Source organism: Alligator mississippiensis, chromosome 10 (genome assembly GCF_030867095.1).
Source record: "Alligator mississippiensis isolate rAllMis1 chromosome 10, rAllMis1, whole genome shotgun sequence".
Taxonomy (NCBI): domain Eukaryota; kingdom Metazoa; phylum Chordata; order Crocodylia; family Alligatoridae; genus Alligator; species Alligator mississippiensis.
Window position 1 is genome coordinate 76,010,984 of NC_081833.1, and position 17,820 is coordinate 76,028,803.

The 17,820-nt window shown below is 49.0% G+C and overlaps 1 protein-coding gene across 4 annotated transcripts in view; it reads right to left on the minus strand.

Annotated features, from left to right (window-relative positions):
* Nucleotides 1–6,190, minus strand: part of FANCA (FA complementation group A) — a 39,265-nt gene extending 33,075 nt beyond the window's left edge. For all 4 annotated transcript variants that reach the window (XM_059713991.1, XM_059713990.1, XM_059713992.1 and 1 more), the window contains exons 1-5: nt 6,110–6,190; nt 5,471–5,580; nt 4,548–4,620; nt 3,670–3,812; nt 2,961–3,056 (exon numbers count right to left, since the gene is read on the minus strand). In XM_059713991.1, the coding sequence (XP_059569974.1) occupies nt 2,961–3,056; nt 3,670–3,812; nt 4,548–4,620; nt 5,471–5,580; nt 6,110–6,167 (480 nt within the window). In that variant the 5' untranslated portion in view covers nt 6,168–6,190. The remainder of the gene's footprint in view (nt 1–2,960; nt 3,057–3,669; nt 3,813–4,547; nt 4,621–5,470; nt 5,581–6,109) is intronic.
* Nucleotides 6,191–17,820: the final 11,630 nt, after the last annotated feature.

Genomic DNA, 17,820 nt, shown 5'->3' on the forward strand with positions numbered 1-17,820 from the left:
ATCCAACTTTCTAGTGGCAATGCTAAGAGAAACTTCAACCCCCTGTGTTAAATTCAGGACATGGACAAATCAACCAGAGATTATAATTGCAATGGTATTATGAAATCCTAATTTAAAAATTAGTTACAACAGACATTCCTTCTTACCCAATTTTGGATTAAGAGCTTGATAAAATTAAGTAAAAAAAAACCCTTTATGATAACCAACAATCACTTCAGAGAAGAAATCTTTTTCTGCCTGTGATAACCCTGATTAGAGATCTTCTACAGGGGCAAGGGACACCTCCCAGCATTGATTCCACAGTCTTAGTCACCGAATGCAGCACAAGATAGTAAGAGCAGAAACCTGTAAGAGCCTCCTAGCTGTTCTGCTACCTTGTATAAAAGTCTCGTGCTTTCAAATTCAGTTCCTAACCAACAGATCATAGAAACAGACCCAACAGTTGGCACTGTTCATGGCTGTCTCAGTAAAGAGGCTTAGTACCACAGGGGACAGAGGAGAAAACAGCAGCTTGAAGCTCCTAATATTGAATGCAAGGTCAGTCATCAACAAAATGAGCACTGTTCAGGGGCTAGCTTTGAATGTGGCACTGACTCTGTCAATGAGACAGTTTAGGGCTTCTCTCAGCCCTCTCCTAGCACAAGCAGTCCCCAAAGGTCCTCTGTATCAAGCCAGGAGAGAGTCTAGGATGCAACAGAAAAGGAGAGGCAGCAAAATACCAGCTCCTTTTTCTTCCAGCGTCATGGGCAAAAGAAATTTTACCCCAGAAAAAAAATATCCGAGTGCATCCATATAAACTGCAAAGTGAGGAATAAGAGATGCATGGTGTGCAGACATCCAGAGGGAAACACTGGCAATACCCTGGAGGAATGAAGAGAGCAGCTTCCTTCCTAACATGGTACCAGAATCCTGCATATTCTTTGCGAGCTCAGTCTCTACATAGACAATTACATACACAATGCAACAGTGCAGGTGAACAAAGGCTTCTCTCGGGCAGTGGCTGGACCTACTCACCACAAGACCATAAACTGGACTCTATCTTTTAGCCTTGGCCTGTTCATCTCTGACATGACCAGCTCACTCAGGCTCAGCTCAAAACCTCCTCTTCCTTCCTACCACGGCTATAAGCGAAGCCCATTTTTAAAAACTCCTGAACTCCTTAGCTTTTCAACTCACCTTAGAACAAGTCACTCAAATACAAGCCCAAGGCACTGACGAGTTAATACAGCTGCCTGTTTACTACCATCAACACAATGTCCCCAAAGGGACAATATCCCCACATCAAAACTCAGATGAACTCCTGCAGATGCAGCATCCAAGCAGAAATTTTGCCAGTACTGCAATATACAGTCTTCCAGTTATAATAACTGCACTTCACAGATTATGCCACTGTAGTAAATCCAAAGCAAGCCTAATCTTCCACAAGCCCTGTGGCAGAATCACAGCCAGCAGACAGACTGTACATGGTGAACTGGTCAATCAATGGTAACTGCTTAGCTCATTTGGCAGACCTAGGCTGTGACTGCTGTGCAGAGCTGTCAGCATATTTCACTGATATGAGCAACCAGACATGGATGCACTCTTTGGGACAATGCAGATCACTAAGCATGAGAGAGATGAGGACAAAATGCTGTGTCAAGAGATCCAGCTATGGAACACTCTTCCAGAGGTTAGGCAAACCCGAGAGCAATCCTCCCTGGGAAATGGGGTACAGCCTTCCTCTTTCAGAAGGTCTTTCCTCCCCACACATAACACTCACAATTAAACATCCCTTTAGTCCCAAACTCCTACCAACCTCCATTTTCAGGAAAAGACCTTGAGAAGAGAGGCATACCACAGATTCGATGGAGTGCATGAGGGATTTCAATACTGCTATTGATTTTACAAGGAAGGCTCTCAGATATTACAGTAATATGTAGCAGTATAAAGTCTTACGAGAAAAAGGCAGAACTTCCCTATCTGTATTGAAAGAGGTCATTGCAGAGAGGGACTGACATCTGCAGTGCTGTGTCCATGCTGTACGCACTCAGTGGAAAAATCTCCAGCGCTGTCAGTACTCATGAAAATGCTGATTGACATCCACACAAAAAAGCAAAGCTTACAATTACTGCCAGCCCTTTGATGCAAAAAGCTGAAGTCAGCCAGTACAGGTTCCCTTCTCAATGGCAGGACCTGAAAACTGTGTCTTAAAATATGGAAACTACATCACGTGGTAAATGTGATGCAAGAAGCTATTAAGTAATCAATAACGTACGATGAGGAGCATTTAGCTTTCCAAATATCAGCATGTCTCAGGGGCACTGCAAAGCAGACTGGAGAACAAACGCTTTCACACACCCAAGTACTCCTGGGCATGCTGAGGGATGTAACATGCATGCTCAGGAATTTGTTATTGCATTTATTTATATACACACTTCCAAGAAACCTACTCAGTGTTCACCCCCCACCTGCAAAAGTGCTGACAGGATGCCTCTGGTTTCATTGCAAAGCAGGGCTGTGCTTAATTAACATTTTGCCTGTTAGTTTTGCTTTGTTTTGTTTGAAACGTTGGCTTCTCTCCCCAGCACCTCTGACCCAGCTGGATCACAGAGTTCTAATGGATTTTACTTTTAAAATATTAGTTTACATAACAGCAAAGCACCAACACATTTAAAACCAAAATGATGCTTTTATGGCTTCACAAAGGTCATGGCAATCCCCAGGGAGAGCCCAAGATGCTGAGCATCCATCAGTAAGTAGGAGCAATAAGCTCCTGATTGTGCTGCGATATGCCATTAACAATACCAAGAGGAGGAAACAGATTATTGGATTTCTCCAGCCCCTTTTAAAGTTGCCCCTGGCTTTTACAGGATGCGTATCTAGAGAGTTTAAATACACAGGACTGGATTCCACCCAAATAAACTAAATGCTGTGTTACAACCTAATGGTCTGAAGGACTGACCATCATCTGCTAGACTCACCTGCATTTTCCACATTTCCTGACAAAAGAGTGAGCGGCAGAAAGCACTGCACATCGATAAATCCTTGATTGTTTCAAGCAACGAGGACAGCTTCTTCTGGAATTGCCCCAGAAAGAAAGCAGAAAAAGTGCCCTTAGTAAATAACACAACATTGGAGCAGTTTCCTCTTGTTCCTTATTTGTTAAATCACAAGTGACTGAATGGCTCAAGAGCCAAGTGAAGAGACACTGAGCCTTTCACCTTTATGTTATGAGTTCAAATCCAACCCAGATTGATAATGACCAAATCACTGCCATCCAACGGCTATTCTGTGGGCTAGGCAACACGATCCGATGATTTCTAGCGGACATTGCATTTAGCTCAAATTGCAAGCCATGGGGTTAAAGGTTAAACAACTCGCAACAAAAGGGTGAATGCTCCTGGAGGGCTGAGATGCTCTGAAGAGGGCAGTCTCACATCATACTATTTCTGTGGGGAAACAGGAGGTCAGTTCCAGGCTGCTGATTTTGCAGCTTTCAGTTTGGAAAATCCTGCATTTTTTAAGGACAAGTTAAAACAAAGATGTGAACACACAGGTGATTGGTTCCGTTTTCCTCCTATCCTCAGAGGCATGTCCTGAGGACAGACTGGTTGGGTTTAAAGAAAGCACAAACCCCTAAATAATTCTTGGCAATAACCTTTTTGCTACCAACCTTCAATCTCCCCTTACCCTTTGTTCCCCATTCAACAGCACAGTTTGCCCAGACTCCAACGAAGCCTGAGAGATCTGCTCAACGTTGGCAACAGCAGTTTTGGCTGACAAGATTCCCAGCGGTACGCCCAGGCGTGAGGCCTGCTCCTGTAAAGCAGACACTGGAAAGCAAAGTAGGATCATTACTGAAAGAAGTGCAGTTTGAGCACAAGACCAGGAACGCCGAGTTTTAACCCTAGCTCTTCCCTGCCCTTCGGCTTCCCTGCCTCATTTTCTCTCACCCACAAAATAGAGGTAACACCACCTACCTTGGAGGGGTGTTGCAGCAATTGCTTATTATAAAGTGCTTTGAAGAAGAGCTCTTGCTAAGGGACTGCAGCACAAGATCCCCAAGGTTCCCCATTTGGGACTTTAATAAACATTTTTAACGCCGCCTTGTGTGTGTGGAATCTTAAGTCAAAAGTGAGGCGCTGTGCAAAAGGCTCCCTACAAGTTCCACAGTGCTGGGGCTTCTCTCCCTTCCTCTGGAAGACTACTTAATATGTAACATGAGTCTCACTAAGCAGATTGTTAAGGTCATCTTGCTACGCTGCTAAGGTGGGCTGACGATGCGCTGAGGGAAGTGACTGACTGCAACTGTGTGTTCTCACACGCCTCATATACTTGTAAACACAGACTTACTACAATGGCAAGCAAGTGGCTTACTGCTGTCCTCGCTTAGAGAAATCACAGTGCTTTACGTGCCTACAACTGTGCATCTGTTTCAGAGAAGAATAAACAAGCAGAGTGACATTTGCTCAGAGCAGGAAGTTAAAGGCACCTGGTAGGCAGAAATTCAATGAGACAGGCAAATTAAATTTCCCCCCTTTCTCTCTGACGGACATTTTCTGACTTACCTACAAATGGTTCTGAAACCACACCTGGAGGCTCCGTACTGCTCTGCTCTGTTGATTTATTGGAATTTTCCACCTAAAACGAAACAAAAAATAATGATCAGAAATATCGCTTGCACAAATATATCGCCTTTGTCAATACCTACCACCTGTACCACAGCACTATGTATGTACTTGACATAATTTAAATAATGCTTAATATTCATGTAAAGTAGCTCTTATACAGCACAGTTTATCGACAGATCTTAAAGCACTTCTTAAAGGAAGTAAATACTGCAATGCCCACTTTAAAGGGATGGGGAAACTAAGGCACAGATCAATTAAACATCTTTGAGCAGGCCGGTGGCAGTGCCAGGAAGAGACTCCACGTCGTCCAACTCCCAGCAAAACCTTCCTCCCGCCAGGCACACTTGTGAAAACTGACCGAAACGTTAGAAACTGACAAGGAATCTGGGTCTCTTTTAACGGCCGATTCCTCCAAAGTTCTCCTTTGGTGGAAAACAGCCCAGAAAGCTCCAGATCTCCCTACACAGGGCTTCAAGGGCAAGCGTTTTCTCCAGCCGGGTAAGGCAAGATGATATACAGGAAGTCAGCAACTTTGCAGGCTGTCTGCACGTATAACATATCACACGCACACGTCTAGAGAGACACGACAAGCGGCAATTCAGAGACAGCCGACGACTCCAACGGCTGGCCTCTATCCACGATACACGCAGCCAACTGCGATCCCAACGAAGGTGGGGGTATCTCGCCCCCCGGATTTTTCTTTTCCACGTGTATTAATGCCGTTGACCTTGCTTTGTTTGGGAGCGACGCTTTAAAAAAATTAACAAACGAAGAACTCGTGTAGGGACCGCGCTCCAGGCGGCTCGACAGAAATAAGGGGATAGGAGCAGCGAGCCCAAACTCGCGTCTCTCTCCCTTACCTCCAGGAAAAGGTCGCTCAAGTTCTGATGGCAGCTCAGGAGGCGAACCGCCGCGTCCCGCAGCCCGGGCCCACGCTCCGGCGCGCATCGCCGCCTCTTGGCTCTCCCTGCTAAGAAGTCAGTTTTAAAATCAAGGTTAACTCAGCAAACTCGGGCTGTTTTGCTCGTAGCACTCAGGCCCTTTGCCTGTCGTGTGCGTGTTTCAGGGAAGAACACGCGTGTACGCAGACTGACACGGGCTGGGAACAGGAAATTAACGGCGCCTGGCAGGCAGGAGGGCCAGGTCAATGCCCCACTCGTGGGCAGGCGTGTTCTCACCCACCTGCACACGAGTGTGAGACACCAGCAAGTGTCAGGAGCGGTTTCGTGGCTCCCTATAAAGCGCTTTGGTGCATTTTAACAACGTTTGCAGCTACCACCGCTCTGCCTGCGGCCAGGGAGGGGAGGGGAGGGTGGGGTGCCACACGCGTGTCAGTGTCAGGGCGAGCCATGGGGCTGTAGGGTTAGACCAGGCGAGGGCCGGGCAGGGACGATCCCGCCTCGGGTGGGCCCGCGCGATGTGCCCAAAGGTCTTTGTCATTATCATTATTATCATTGTCACCATTCACAACGCGCATCAGCTCCCCCCCCACCACCTACCCAGCAGCTCGGCCAGGGCCCCGCTGCCCCGCCGCCCGCCCGCGCCCCGCAGCGCCATGGCCCGCGCGTCTCCGCACGGCCGCCGGCCCGCGCTGCGCGCCCATTGGCTGCGGCGGCGCACCGCCACTGGCTGACTCCCTCCGCCGGCCGCGCCTTCTTATGACGTTTCTGGCGCTGCCGAGCCGCCATCTTGGGAGTGGCAACACTTGTTAACAGAGGTGATGGCGCCATGTTGGTAGTGACAGTTGCACCTGTTGGCCAAGATGGTGGCGCCATGGTGGTAGTGGCAGTTGTACTTATTGGCAGAAGTGGTGGCGCCATGTTGGTAGTGGCACTAGCACCTGTTGGCAGAGATGGTGGCGCCATGTTGGCAGTGGCACTAGCACCTGTTGGCAGAGATGGTGGCGCCATGTTGGTAGTGGCACTAGCACCTGTTGGCAGAGATGGTGGCGCCATGGCGGTAGTGGCACTAGCACCTGTTGGCAGAGATGGTGGTGCTGTGGTGGTAGTGGCAGTAGCACCTGTTGGCAGAAGTGGTGGCGCCATGGTGGTAGTGGCACTAGCACCTGTTGGCAGAGATGGTGGTGCTGTGGTGGTAGTTGCAGTAGCGCCTGTTGGCAGAGATGGTGGCGCCATGGCGGTAGTGGCACTAGCACCTGTTGGCAGAGATGGTGGTGCTGTGGTGGTAGTTCAGGAGCACCTGTTGGCAGAAGTGGTGGCGCCATGGTGGTAGTGGCACTAGCACCTGTTGGCAAAGATGGTGGTGCTGTGGTGGTAGTGGCAGTTGCACCTGTTGGCAGAAGTGGTGGCGCCATGGTGGTAGTGGCACTAGCACCTGTTGGCAAAGACAGTGGTGCCGTGGTGGTAGTTGCAGTAGCACCTGTTGGCAGAAATGGTGGTGCCGTGGTGGTAGCAGCAGTTGCACCTGTTGGCAGAGGGTGGCATCGTGGTGGTAGTGGGAACGCCCCATGGTCCAGTCCCAGTTCCCACTCCAGTCTTGCAGGCTGTGGCAGGACTGGGAGCGTCGCTGGGAGGTTGCACCTTTGTGAGCCCTTGTAGGCTACGGCTCCACCCCCATGGCAAGGGCCGGGATACCGGGGTGGGATTGAGCGGAGGGAAGGCTCCAGAGCTGTGCACAGAAATGTTTCCTCACGGGGAGCCCTGGGGGCCTGGCCAGGGCTCCAAGACGGCCGCCAAGTGCAGCGAACCTGGGCTGACCAGTGTTTAACTGCAAGCGCAGCCAAAGCGACCGCGTGACAAAGCAGGAGCAGAGCTGGGACCAGCTGGCATAGTGTTGGCCAGGTTCCCTGCTGCGATTCTCTGGGATGCAGGCACAGCCTCCAGAAGCCAGCTGTGCGCTGCGGCAGGGAGAACGGGGCCGGCCTAGCCGACAGGAAGGAGCCGGGGCATTCACGTTGGCTCAGGGGCCAAGAAAAGAGATGAACTCAAGCTAAGAAAGGGAGGATTGAAGCCTGGTATTAGGACTGACGGCCTGGCAGTGAGATTACAGCACGCTGGATGCAGTCAAGGACAATTGGACTTTGCTTTCGGATGAAATCCTGCCGTGGTGTTGGCAGCAGCTCTTTCCAGTGTTAACTGTTAGGTTTCTGCTAAACGCACTGAAGGAGCTGCCATGGAAAGCTCGGCTTGGACCAAGGGTTTTTTCCCCCCTCCTTTTACTGCAAAAATGCTGTTAACAGAAATCAGTTTTATTCAGAGAACAGAGAATGGCTGTATTTTCTTTAGGCTGGACTGCGGGATGCCTCTCCTCCTCGAGCCTGAACTCGCCAAGCCTACTCAAGTACTAGTCAGGCCTTCAGTATTGATCTTCTTGTACCTGACTTGAACAAGAACTCCAGAGCTGCCATTAAAGGCTCTGGCAGGTTATACGGTGCTTTCATTTTAGGTTCCTCCGTGAATCCCAGCAGAGACACTGTCCTTTTCCAAGGTCAAGGGACATTGCTATCTCTCTCCAACCTACTCTTTATTGCTCCTTGGGGATCTCCAGCTGGAAATAAGGAAACAACGTGGTATGTCCTAGGAAGCAGTGAGAAGGGCAAACCACTGAAAGGATATTCATGACCCCTACATGACAGAAAACACATCCTAATGGCTGCTTATGGCAGGGGACCAGTTGCTTCCAAGTGAATTCACATGGTGAATCCCCATAGTTCCCTTACCCCTGTCATGGTCTGGACCCTGCACCTGCTTGAAACAAAAATCTTACATGCTGGGGCTAGAGCACCGCTATCCTCGAGCCAGGGGCCCACGAAGTTGTCCCTGCGCTGTGCTCTGCTTACCTGGAAAAGATAGCTTACTGAAGTTTCATCCTGGGGCAAGGAGAAATTGTCTCTCAAAGAGAGATGGCACTTATTTATCGGTGTAAGTGTCCAGAGCATCGCAATCCCTGAGGGCCACACAGCGCAAGGTGAAATAGCTGCTCCTCAGCAGCACGCCTCCAGTAAATATCACATAAGTGGGCAATCCTGTGATATTTAGCAGGGAGCAACAACTTAGGGTTTCTTTACAGAGACTGATGAATTAAGAAAATGTGCTGGAATCTGTTGTGGGCATCTTTGCTGTTGCTCTTATTCTGACTGCATGCTGTATAGGGTGGGGGATAACCTTCTGCAGCACCATGGAGTTTGGAGACCAGGATCAAGGTTTCCCATTGGGATTCATAGATGTTAGGGTAGGAAGGGACCTCAATAGATCATCGAGTCCAACCCCTGCATAGGCAGGAAAGAGTGCTGGGTCTAGATGACCCCATCTAGATACTCATCCAACCTCCTCTTGAAGACCCCCAGGGTAGGGGAGAGCACCACCTCCCTTGGGAGCCCGTTCCAGACCTTGGCCACTCGAACTGTGAAGAAGTTCTTCCTAATGTCCAATCTAAATCTGCTCTCTGCTAGCTTGTGGCCATTATTTCTTGTAACCCCCGGGGGTGCCTTGGTGAGTAAAACCTCACCAATTCCCTTCTGTGCCCCTGTGATGAACTTATAGGCAGCCACAAGGTCGCCTCTCAACCTTCTCTTGCGGAGGCTGAAAAGGTCCAGATGCCCTAGTCTCTCCTCATAGGGCTTGGTCTGCAGGCCCTTAACCATACGAGTGGCCCTTCTCTGGACCCTCTCCAGGTTATCCGCATCCCTAGGCAGTAGGTGTGCTGGACATTTTTCCTCCCGAGGTGCAGCACTTTGCATTTCTCCTTGTTGAACTGCATTCTGCTGTTTTCTGCCCACTTGTCCAACCTGTCCAGGTCAGCTTGTAGTTGTTCCCTGCCCTCTGGCGTGTCCACTTCTCCCCACAGTTTTGTGTCATCTGCAAACTTGGACAGAGTACCCTTCACTCCCTCATCCAAGTCGCTGATGAAGACATTGAAGAGTATCGGTCCCAGGACCGAGCCCTGCAGGACCCCACTGCCCACACCCTTCCAGGTCGATACCGACCCATCCACCACAACTGTCTGGGTGCGACCTTCCAGCCAATTCACCACCCACCGGACTGTGTCGTCATCCACGTCACAGCCTTTTAACTTGTTCACCAGTATGGGGTGGGATACCGTATCGGAGGCCTTCCTGAAGTAAGTAAGCTTTTTAGAGCACCTTGCTCTACGTCTCTGCATCTCCAAGTAAGCTGACGTTTCTCAGTACATTACAACATTGCGTGTTACTCTTGTCTGGGGAGATGATCGGGTGTTTGAGGAACGCCTTTGGAGCCCTGTTCTCTGAATGCCACAAAGATTCCACTTTGGCCCAGAAGCCAGCCAGCTTGGAGCTAGATGGTTTGAAATAACAAACCACCTGCAAGTGGGTCAAAGTTCAGGGTGGAGCTGAAAACAGAAGGAACTTATTTGTCTTGACTCATTTGTGAAGGCTTCGGGCTTGCAGTTTGCAGTACCATATTTCGATGAGCGCTGTCAGTGCCCAAAGAGAGTGTTTTGCAGCAGATGAGTTTGAGGGATCTGGACTTGGGGCTCAGAGCGAGGCAAAGGTTCAGTTGACTTGTTGAATTGGGAATCACCAGTTTACAAGTAATAATCACTTGTGCCTCATCCTTTTGTATGGAGTTACTGTCATGCGTTGTATTGCGTAGGATTTTCTGCTCGAGCCTGGCTCATAAACCACAGGGTGCAGCCGATCAGGGGGAGGTCTCTTGGCAGACCTCCGGGGTGGCCAGTACTGGAACAGCAGGGAGCTGTAATGGGTAGGGTCGAGCTGCTTTGGCAGAGCACTGTTGCTTTAGCTTTTATATGCATCTCAGATGATCCTGTCAGTGCCCTTCATTTCACTTGCCCATGATTCAGCCAATTTAAAGCACATGGCTTTTGTACTTGTGCCACCATGCTGGTTCCTTGCAAGTGACATCAGCAATGTCCAGTAGGCAAGTCCTAGGGGAGGAAGAAGCTAAGGTCCTGACTTTTGAAATCAAATCTGCATGATGAATCCATTGCACTCAGCTGGAGTCCTAGTAACTGCAGCGGGGTCAACACAGACCCCAGGGACTGGATGCATGTGATGTGCTGCAGGATTGGGGCCTAGACACAATTGGCTAAAGTCATTTTTAAAACCAGATTTAGCTTGCTTTTAAGTACAATACACCATCAGCAAGTTGCTGTTTAAAAAGCCATGCTTCTTATCAGGACCCTTCAGAAACGGATGGGTGGTAGTTCCTTCTACCAGGTCAGCAGCTATAGAAAACCAAGCAGCTATATTCTCAGGGCTGTGCATGCCCCGTAATCTCAGATTTTGGGGCATGCACAGAAAAGCAAGCAAAGGGCTGTCCTAGAAGCAGAGCAAAATGCTGTATGGGTGAGGTCTTCAGGGAAAGTTATTTCATCTTCACCTTCTGAATAGATTTTACTGATAGTGGACAGGGTTTTTTTTCTTTTATAAAGAAAACTAGAAACCATTTATGTCTGAAGGAAACTTGGGATGGATGCAGGTAGCAAATCGGACCAGAGTTTGCCAATGGATAGGGCAGCAAAAAAGGCTGTGTGATTATTGCAATCAAATGATAGTCACTGATATAATTGTGATGAGATTACAGATGGGATATTGAGTCAAATTCTGGGAACATTAACCAAAAAACAGAGTTGAGAGAGTCACTGTGGTGACTAAGAAGTTGAAAGCACTTATGAGATGGCAAGGTATCTACAAGTGTTGATGGGCTGAGCGCCTCTAGCTAGTGTAAGCCAGGGTAACTGGCTGCAAGGCTCTGAAAGAGGTAGAGATCGGCAGAGGGACGGAATCGGGCAGTGTAGGATGAAGTGAAGAGTGGGGAATGAAGCCAAGGGAAGGACAATGTAAGCTGGACATCAGGGAAAATCTTTTTGCCTGTGGGGTCTGTGAGGGCTGACATCTCCCTCCTGCCAAGCCAGTATGGCTCAGAGGTGCAGGGTCATTCTGCAAAAGTCTGGAGAAAAAGCCCCCTCCTCGGGATGTGGACCCACAAGTGCTGGGGTGATTGGCAATGGATTGGAGCAGCCTCAGCGCGTCCCTTGGCTCCTGCTCCACGGAGACAAGCAGGGAGCTTGCACAGGGGCTACAAGCAGAGCTGGTCTGAAGCTGTTTTATTAGGAAATGCTGATTCCCCGTGCCTACAGCGTACATCTGTACGTTCCCTGCTGCATCTGTGGAATAGTATGGGATGGACTGGAAAAACCACCAGGCAATCAGCCATAGAGAGCAGGCCTGGGACAGAAGAGCATGCCACCCGGACTCCACGGAGCTGCTTCCCCCACGAGGGTTTATGATTCCCTCCAGATAGCTTGGCACTGATACCTTCCATTCGGCAGGTGACCAGCGTGGTGGCCTGAGCCCTGTGCTGCTTTCCTGCTCTATACGTGGAAGCACTTCCCTTTGCACTATGTCTTGAACAATAGATTTGTCCATTTTTAATCTTACACACAGGTTGCCGTGGCCTCGCTGGCTGATAGCATTGCAATTAGCACGGCTGGCTCTGTTGAGTCTCTTGGTGTACTAGTCATGGGCTGCCCAGAGTTAATGCAGCCTGTTCAGAGAATGGGTTTTAATTAAAATGTTAATGGAAAAGGCTCCCACTAGGAAACAGAACATTTTTTAATGCTCTGCAATTTCAATCTCCACCAGGCAGGGTTTGCCTGTCAGCATGGCTCTAACAGCCTGGTATTGTGTCAGTGCGAAGGAAGGAAGAAGGAAGCTTTCCTGTGCCTGGTAATGAGGCCGGCTCCTCCTTCCTTCATTCTCCTATCCACCAGGAGCAACGGCACTGATGTGGGTGGAATTAGGCTGATGTAAAGCAGTGTGAACAGAGCCCCTAATAGGAGACCAGCCCCCTGAGAGGAGGAGACAGCTCCAGGGCTCACAATCCCTTGATTCAGCACAGAGGGCCTGATTTTCTCATGCCATGTATCATGGCTCGCCCTTTACATTGCAGGATGAACCTGAAGTGCTGTCGGAGCAGTCACCTTTGTTAACCACAGCACCTGCGGGAGGCAGTGAAACCAGGCCTTTGAGGGTTAAGTCATGCTCCAGGGAAGGAAAAGCTCTGCCTTGGAAAGGAGATGGTTGGCTTCCAGCTGCGTTCTGTGTCTCCCTTGCTTTGACGGCGGGAGGGGATGGGCCGTGCAGCACACAGCCCCTGATTGCTGTAATCAGTAACACAGATCCAAGCCACTCAAGCTGCTCTGAAGAGATTGCTTAGCTCAGCGCCAGTCACACACTCCAGCCTCGGCAGCTCAGGTTTCTTCGTGTACCAGAACCGGTGAATAAAGAGGAGCTCTCAACAATGAGCCATGTGCAGGAGGGGCAGCTTCTTTCAACACAGCCCCACCTTATCAAAGCCATCAGGGAGCTCCAGGCCAGTGACGCACACTGGTTGGCTCTACCATTGTGAGCTGCACAGGTTATGTTCCACCTGGCTACCGCAGACAGTGGGCGCATCTACATGGTCATTACTGCACTTCAGGGAATGCACGTTAAATGTAGTACCTCCATTGTGAGGTACTAGAAAAAGGCTCATTAGCCTATTTTCATGCACATTAGCTAAAGAGCACTTTTCTGTGATACTTTAATGCGCAATAAAATAGGCTAATGTGCTTTAAAGTGCCCATGTAGACACACCAAGTGATTCAGGGAGCTAGGTCCACGTTCAGTGTGCGCACACTGCAGGTGCCACAGAAACGCCTCCTCTGGTAAAGTCTGGTGGAAACAGAGAGCAGACTGGTTTGTTGGGGACCCCTGTTTGGGTGCTGTATCTGAGGAGAGCAGCACTGGAAGAGAACTGGGTTCCTTGGTTTTGGGGTTTCAGCTGAAAAACCAGAAAAAAATATTTCAGGTCAAAACAAAATGGAATTATTTTAATGACAGGAATGCCCCCCAAAATGTCATGTTGGGTCAATGACACATGATTTGCTGAAGCTGGAACAAAATGCTGCATTTCCTCCTCATTTAACACCTTTTGATTTTTTTTTTCCTTATTTATTTATTTTTTGATTTTTCAGTCTGAAAAGTTTTAGGTCAATTTGAAAACAAAAAATAGCATTCCAGAAACAAAAAGGAAATCAGTTTTGTGAAGGGATTCTTGAGACAAAATGGTTGGGCTTTTTCCAGGTGAAATATAGCCATTAAAATGTCAAAACATGACTTTTTCTTAATCTCTCGCCCCAATTTGGTTGGCTGAAACTGTTCACTGCATTCAACCCTGTTTCATCCGTAGTTTCAATTCCTCTGAAACTCGTTTTTTTGCAGTGAATTTACTACCCATTACAAAAAGAAATGTGTGCAGCTCTAGTAGTTAGTGGAAGGATGAATGGTCTTGTGTGTGTTTGTGAGACAGAAAGGAAGGGAAAGAGGTCGTGTTGCTGTCAGTGGTCCCTGCAGAAAATAAGGAACCAATTATTCCTGCTAGGCGAGGGAGATTTCATTACCTGGTGTATTACCGCCCTGTATTCGGGTCCTGGAGGTTTATGTGTTCCACGTCCCTGTAATGGAGTCCATTGCTTGGTTACAATGCCCTTGGGCATGGAAGTGGCTGCTCCTTCCCTGGTCATGTTTGCAGGTGGATGCCTTGGGTGCTCTTCCCTGGGTGCAAGAAGTAACATGCGAGTGAGTTCACAGGAGCAGGAATGGGAAGCTGGCAGCAAAGACTAAAACAAACAAGACTTGTACAGCGTTTTCTGTTTTAATGACCTCAGGCATATTAGCAACACAAGTGAGGAAATCTGAACGTGCACCCATTACACGGCAACTGTCCGTTATCCCATCAACTCGATTTAGCGTGGGTCTCGGGAATAATGTGTGCATACAACCCCTTAAGTAAGACTGGGTGACAGATTAAAAACAGCCACGGACAGAGCATTCTGATATTTGGGAAAAATACTTCTGTCAAGTAGGTAGGACAGGACTGAGTAGGAGTCAGGATGCCTGGGCTGTCTGTGGTTCTGCTACAGCTGCACTGCTAAGCATATAACTGTTTAGAGGCTCAGCATCTTCATTTGTGAAATGGCCTTGCTATGATGTTCCCACATCCTGAGGGGCATGATTATCTCATAGGCATGAATATGTTCCTTATACAGTGCTATAGGTGCCACGTGTTACTGAAGAGCAGCACTGCATGAATATAGCAGTCAGTGGCCTTTTCCTCATCTCTTTTTTTGCTTCTGCTACTGGATTAGATTCCCCCTCCCTGTCTCCCATAGACATACAGAAATAGCAAAACTGTGGAGGAAGTATACAGTAATGCCATTTGCTGTTGTTTCTTTGGGGTAGAAGCGTTGCAAAGCTGAAACTTCTGGTAGATATGCTAAATTTAACCATGGTGCTATTTTTCTGGCTCCCCCCCTCCGTTTCCCCAAAAGGCAAGCCTAATTTAGCTGCCGCACTGGGCATTCGCTTTGTGGAACTCCTTATAACCCAGCAGCATGACGGAGAATGAGCGAGCAGTTCAGTTTCCAGAAAAGGGCCAGAGAGGAAGGGAAGTAATTGGGGCCAGCGGGCGGGGGATAGCCCAACAGCTTGCAATTCCAATAATGATCTTGATCCAAAGCTTTCTTTGGGGGAGATGATGGTCAGATGGGATTAATAGCTCCCTGAGTCACCCACAATATGCCTCAGGCCCTGATCATTAGTGCTCATGTCTTGTATAATCCCACGGATGAATCGAATCCGTGGTTAAGCCTATAGCCATCCTTCTCTTTTGTCAGTCTCAAAATATTGCAAAGTAGGTTTGCTCATGCAGGACAGATCCCTGAACTGTGGACCTTTCTCCTGCTTTATTCTGGTTTCTTCCTGTCCTATATAAAAATAACATGTCTCCATGCAGCAGACGCCCTCCAAAAGACTGCGTTGATGACGTGCCTGAGCCGTCCTTATTCAGCGTTCAGTCCCTTGCAGGGGAGAGGGCAGGTGTCTGCCTGCTCACTCCAGCATGCATTCAACAAAAACCACAGGCTGCGTTTCATGCCGGCAGCCAGGCTACCTACATGGGTTAGTAGTCCGCACTGGGAGTTGAGGTTTTCCCCCTTGCAATGGACAGCTCCTACCTGTAAAGTCTTTGTTTCACTTGATCCGACTCTTCTTTGAAGGAGCCTCTTAAGATCATGGGAAAGTGGGGCTGGGAGGGACCTTTCAAGGTCATCTGGTCCAGCCCCTGCTCAGAGCAGGATCATCCCTGGCTAGTCCATCCCTGACTAGCTGCACTTGAAAATTTCCAGGGATGGAGATCCACAACTTCTCTGGGCAGCCTGTTCCGGTGCTCGATCACCCTGATGGTCAAAGTCCCTCCTAATGTCCAATTTAAATGTCCTTCGCTGGAGCTTGAGGCTATTGCTCTTAGTCCTGTTCTCTATGGCCACAGAGAAAAAAGCCCATCTCCATCCTCTCTGTAATCACCTTTCTTGGCCTTTCTGGTCTCTCCAGACTGGCATTTCCAGAAGTACCTTCTTGTCTGTCACAGGTGAAGGGATCCCCTGACTGCCCCGTCCTGTGCCCTGCTGTCTCAGGCAGGCATGTCATGTGAAATCTTCCAGAAGTGGTTCAAGCTCCACCTTGAGCAGTGGGTTTTGGCCCTACTGCTCTCACTAAAGGCCGTTTCAACCCATTGCCCACTTATGGTTAGGAAGCTTCTCCTTTCCAGCCCCAGTGGGTCTATACCCATTTGTTTCTATGCCAGCCTTGGCCCTTCACTTCTTCCCCTTTAGTGCTTACTCCCTGACTGCAGTTTTATCCCCCTTGGCCGGTGTTGTACCACATAGAAGAAGCCATGCCCATTCAGGCTCCTCTGAGAGAGGATCTCCATCCCCATCCAAGCATAGCAATCCTCTACACCCATGCCAGTGTGAGTTCATCCTCCGTGAATGCAGGAGCTGTATGCAGTATTCCAGACAGTGTCTCTCCAGGACCATGCACAAGGTAGGAATATGTCTCTGCCTCCACTGAAAGGAAATTTCCTGACAAATCCCAGGATCACCTTTGCTTTTTTCACAGTAACAACTCATTGAGAGCTCAAAAAGCACAGGAGTCCTTCTCTTCCTCAGGCATTTCCAGATGAAGAGCTCCCATTTAAGCCTTCCCAGAGGCATTGGGTGTTGGCTACAGCCAAGGCTGGGGACTTTGACCAGGATGTGCCAATGCTCCTGCTGGGAACAGAGACAAAGGTTCCTGGCTAGAGGGTCTTGTCCTTCCACTCTGGGTCAGCCTGATAGCACATTTGACATCAGGAAGGATTTTTACCCCCTGGTCAGTTTGGTATGGGCTGGGGGGTGCGGCGCTCTACCTGGGATGGCTTGAGCATGTATTGACAATATTTTATGGAAGCAGGATATTGGCTGCCGTGGTTCCCCTGCTTTACCTGTGGCAGGGTTGGATGTCAGATCTATGTTGGGTCAGGGCTGACAGTAGTCTTATGTAGTGTTTAGGTAATGGGTTATATGGCATGGTTTGGCTAGGGCTGATCCTGCCTCGGGCAGGGGGTTGGACTGGATGGTCTCTGGAAGCCGCTTCCAGTCCAACTTCTCTATGATTTCATGACTAATAAGAGACGTTCTCACCATTGGTCCCTAAATGCATGACCTGGTACTTGGTTGCTGTTGATTTTCATCCCTTCCCAGTTCTCACAGCCACCCATTTCTTCTCGTATGATATCCTGCTCCTCGTCTGTGTTGGTGAGTTCATGGCCTACCCGAGTTCTTTTTCATCTCTTGGTTCTTCCCTGCTCCTCTTTACAGTCCAAGAGCCTCTTACCCATTGATTTATGCATAAAACGCTGATTTTCATCTGCCTGTGGATTAATACCAGACCTGGATAGTCTCTCTCAAACATCTCCCCATGTTGCTTGCTTTATAGCTCTTCTTGCCAGTCATATCAGTCTCTTTCTGAAGATCTGTAGTCCTGGGACTTGGATGGGATCTGTCCCTCAAGAAAGGCCTCCCAATACTCAGATGTTCCAGCACCCTCCTCCTTGCACCAAGCCTTGGACCACCTGTTGGTCTTCATTGCCCTTCACTCTCTTACTCAAGGGGCTGGGAGGACTCCACTGCAAATTCCCAAGCCTCCACGGTGAGCCCCTTCCCAAGCTAGCAGGTCTTGTTTGTCTGGAACATGGTGGTTTGGGAGCTGTGTGTTTTGCACAGGACAAAGGCCTTGCAGCTGCAGCAGGTGACCCAGTGAACTGCAGAGCTGTAGGCTGTAAATTAGCCTGGAGTGGGGACCCAACAGAAGCTATTTGTGCATGAA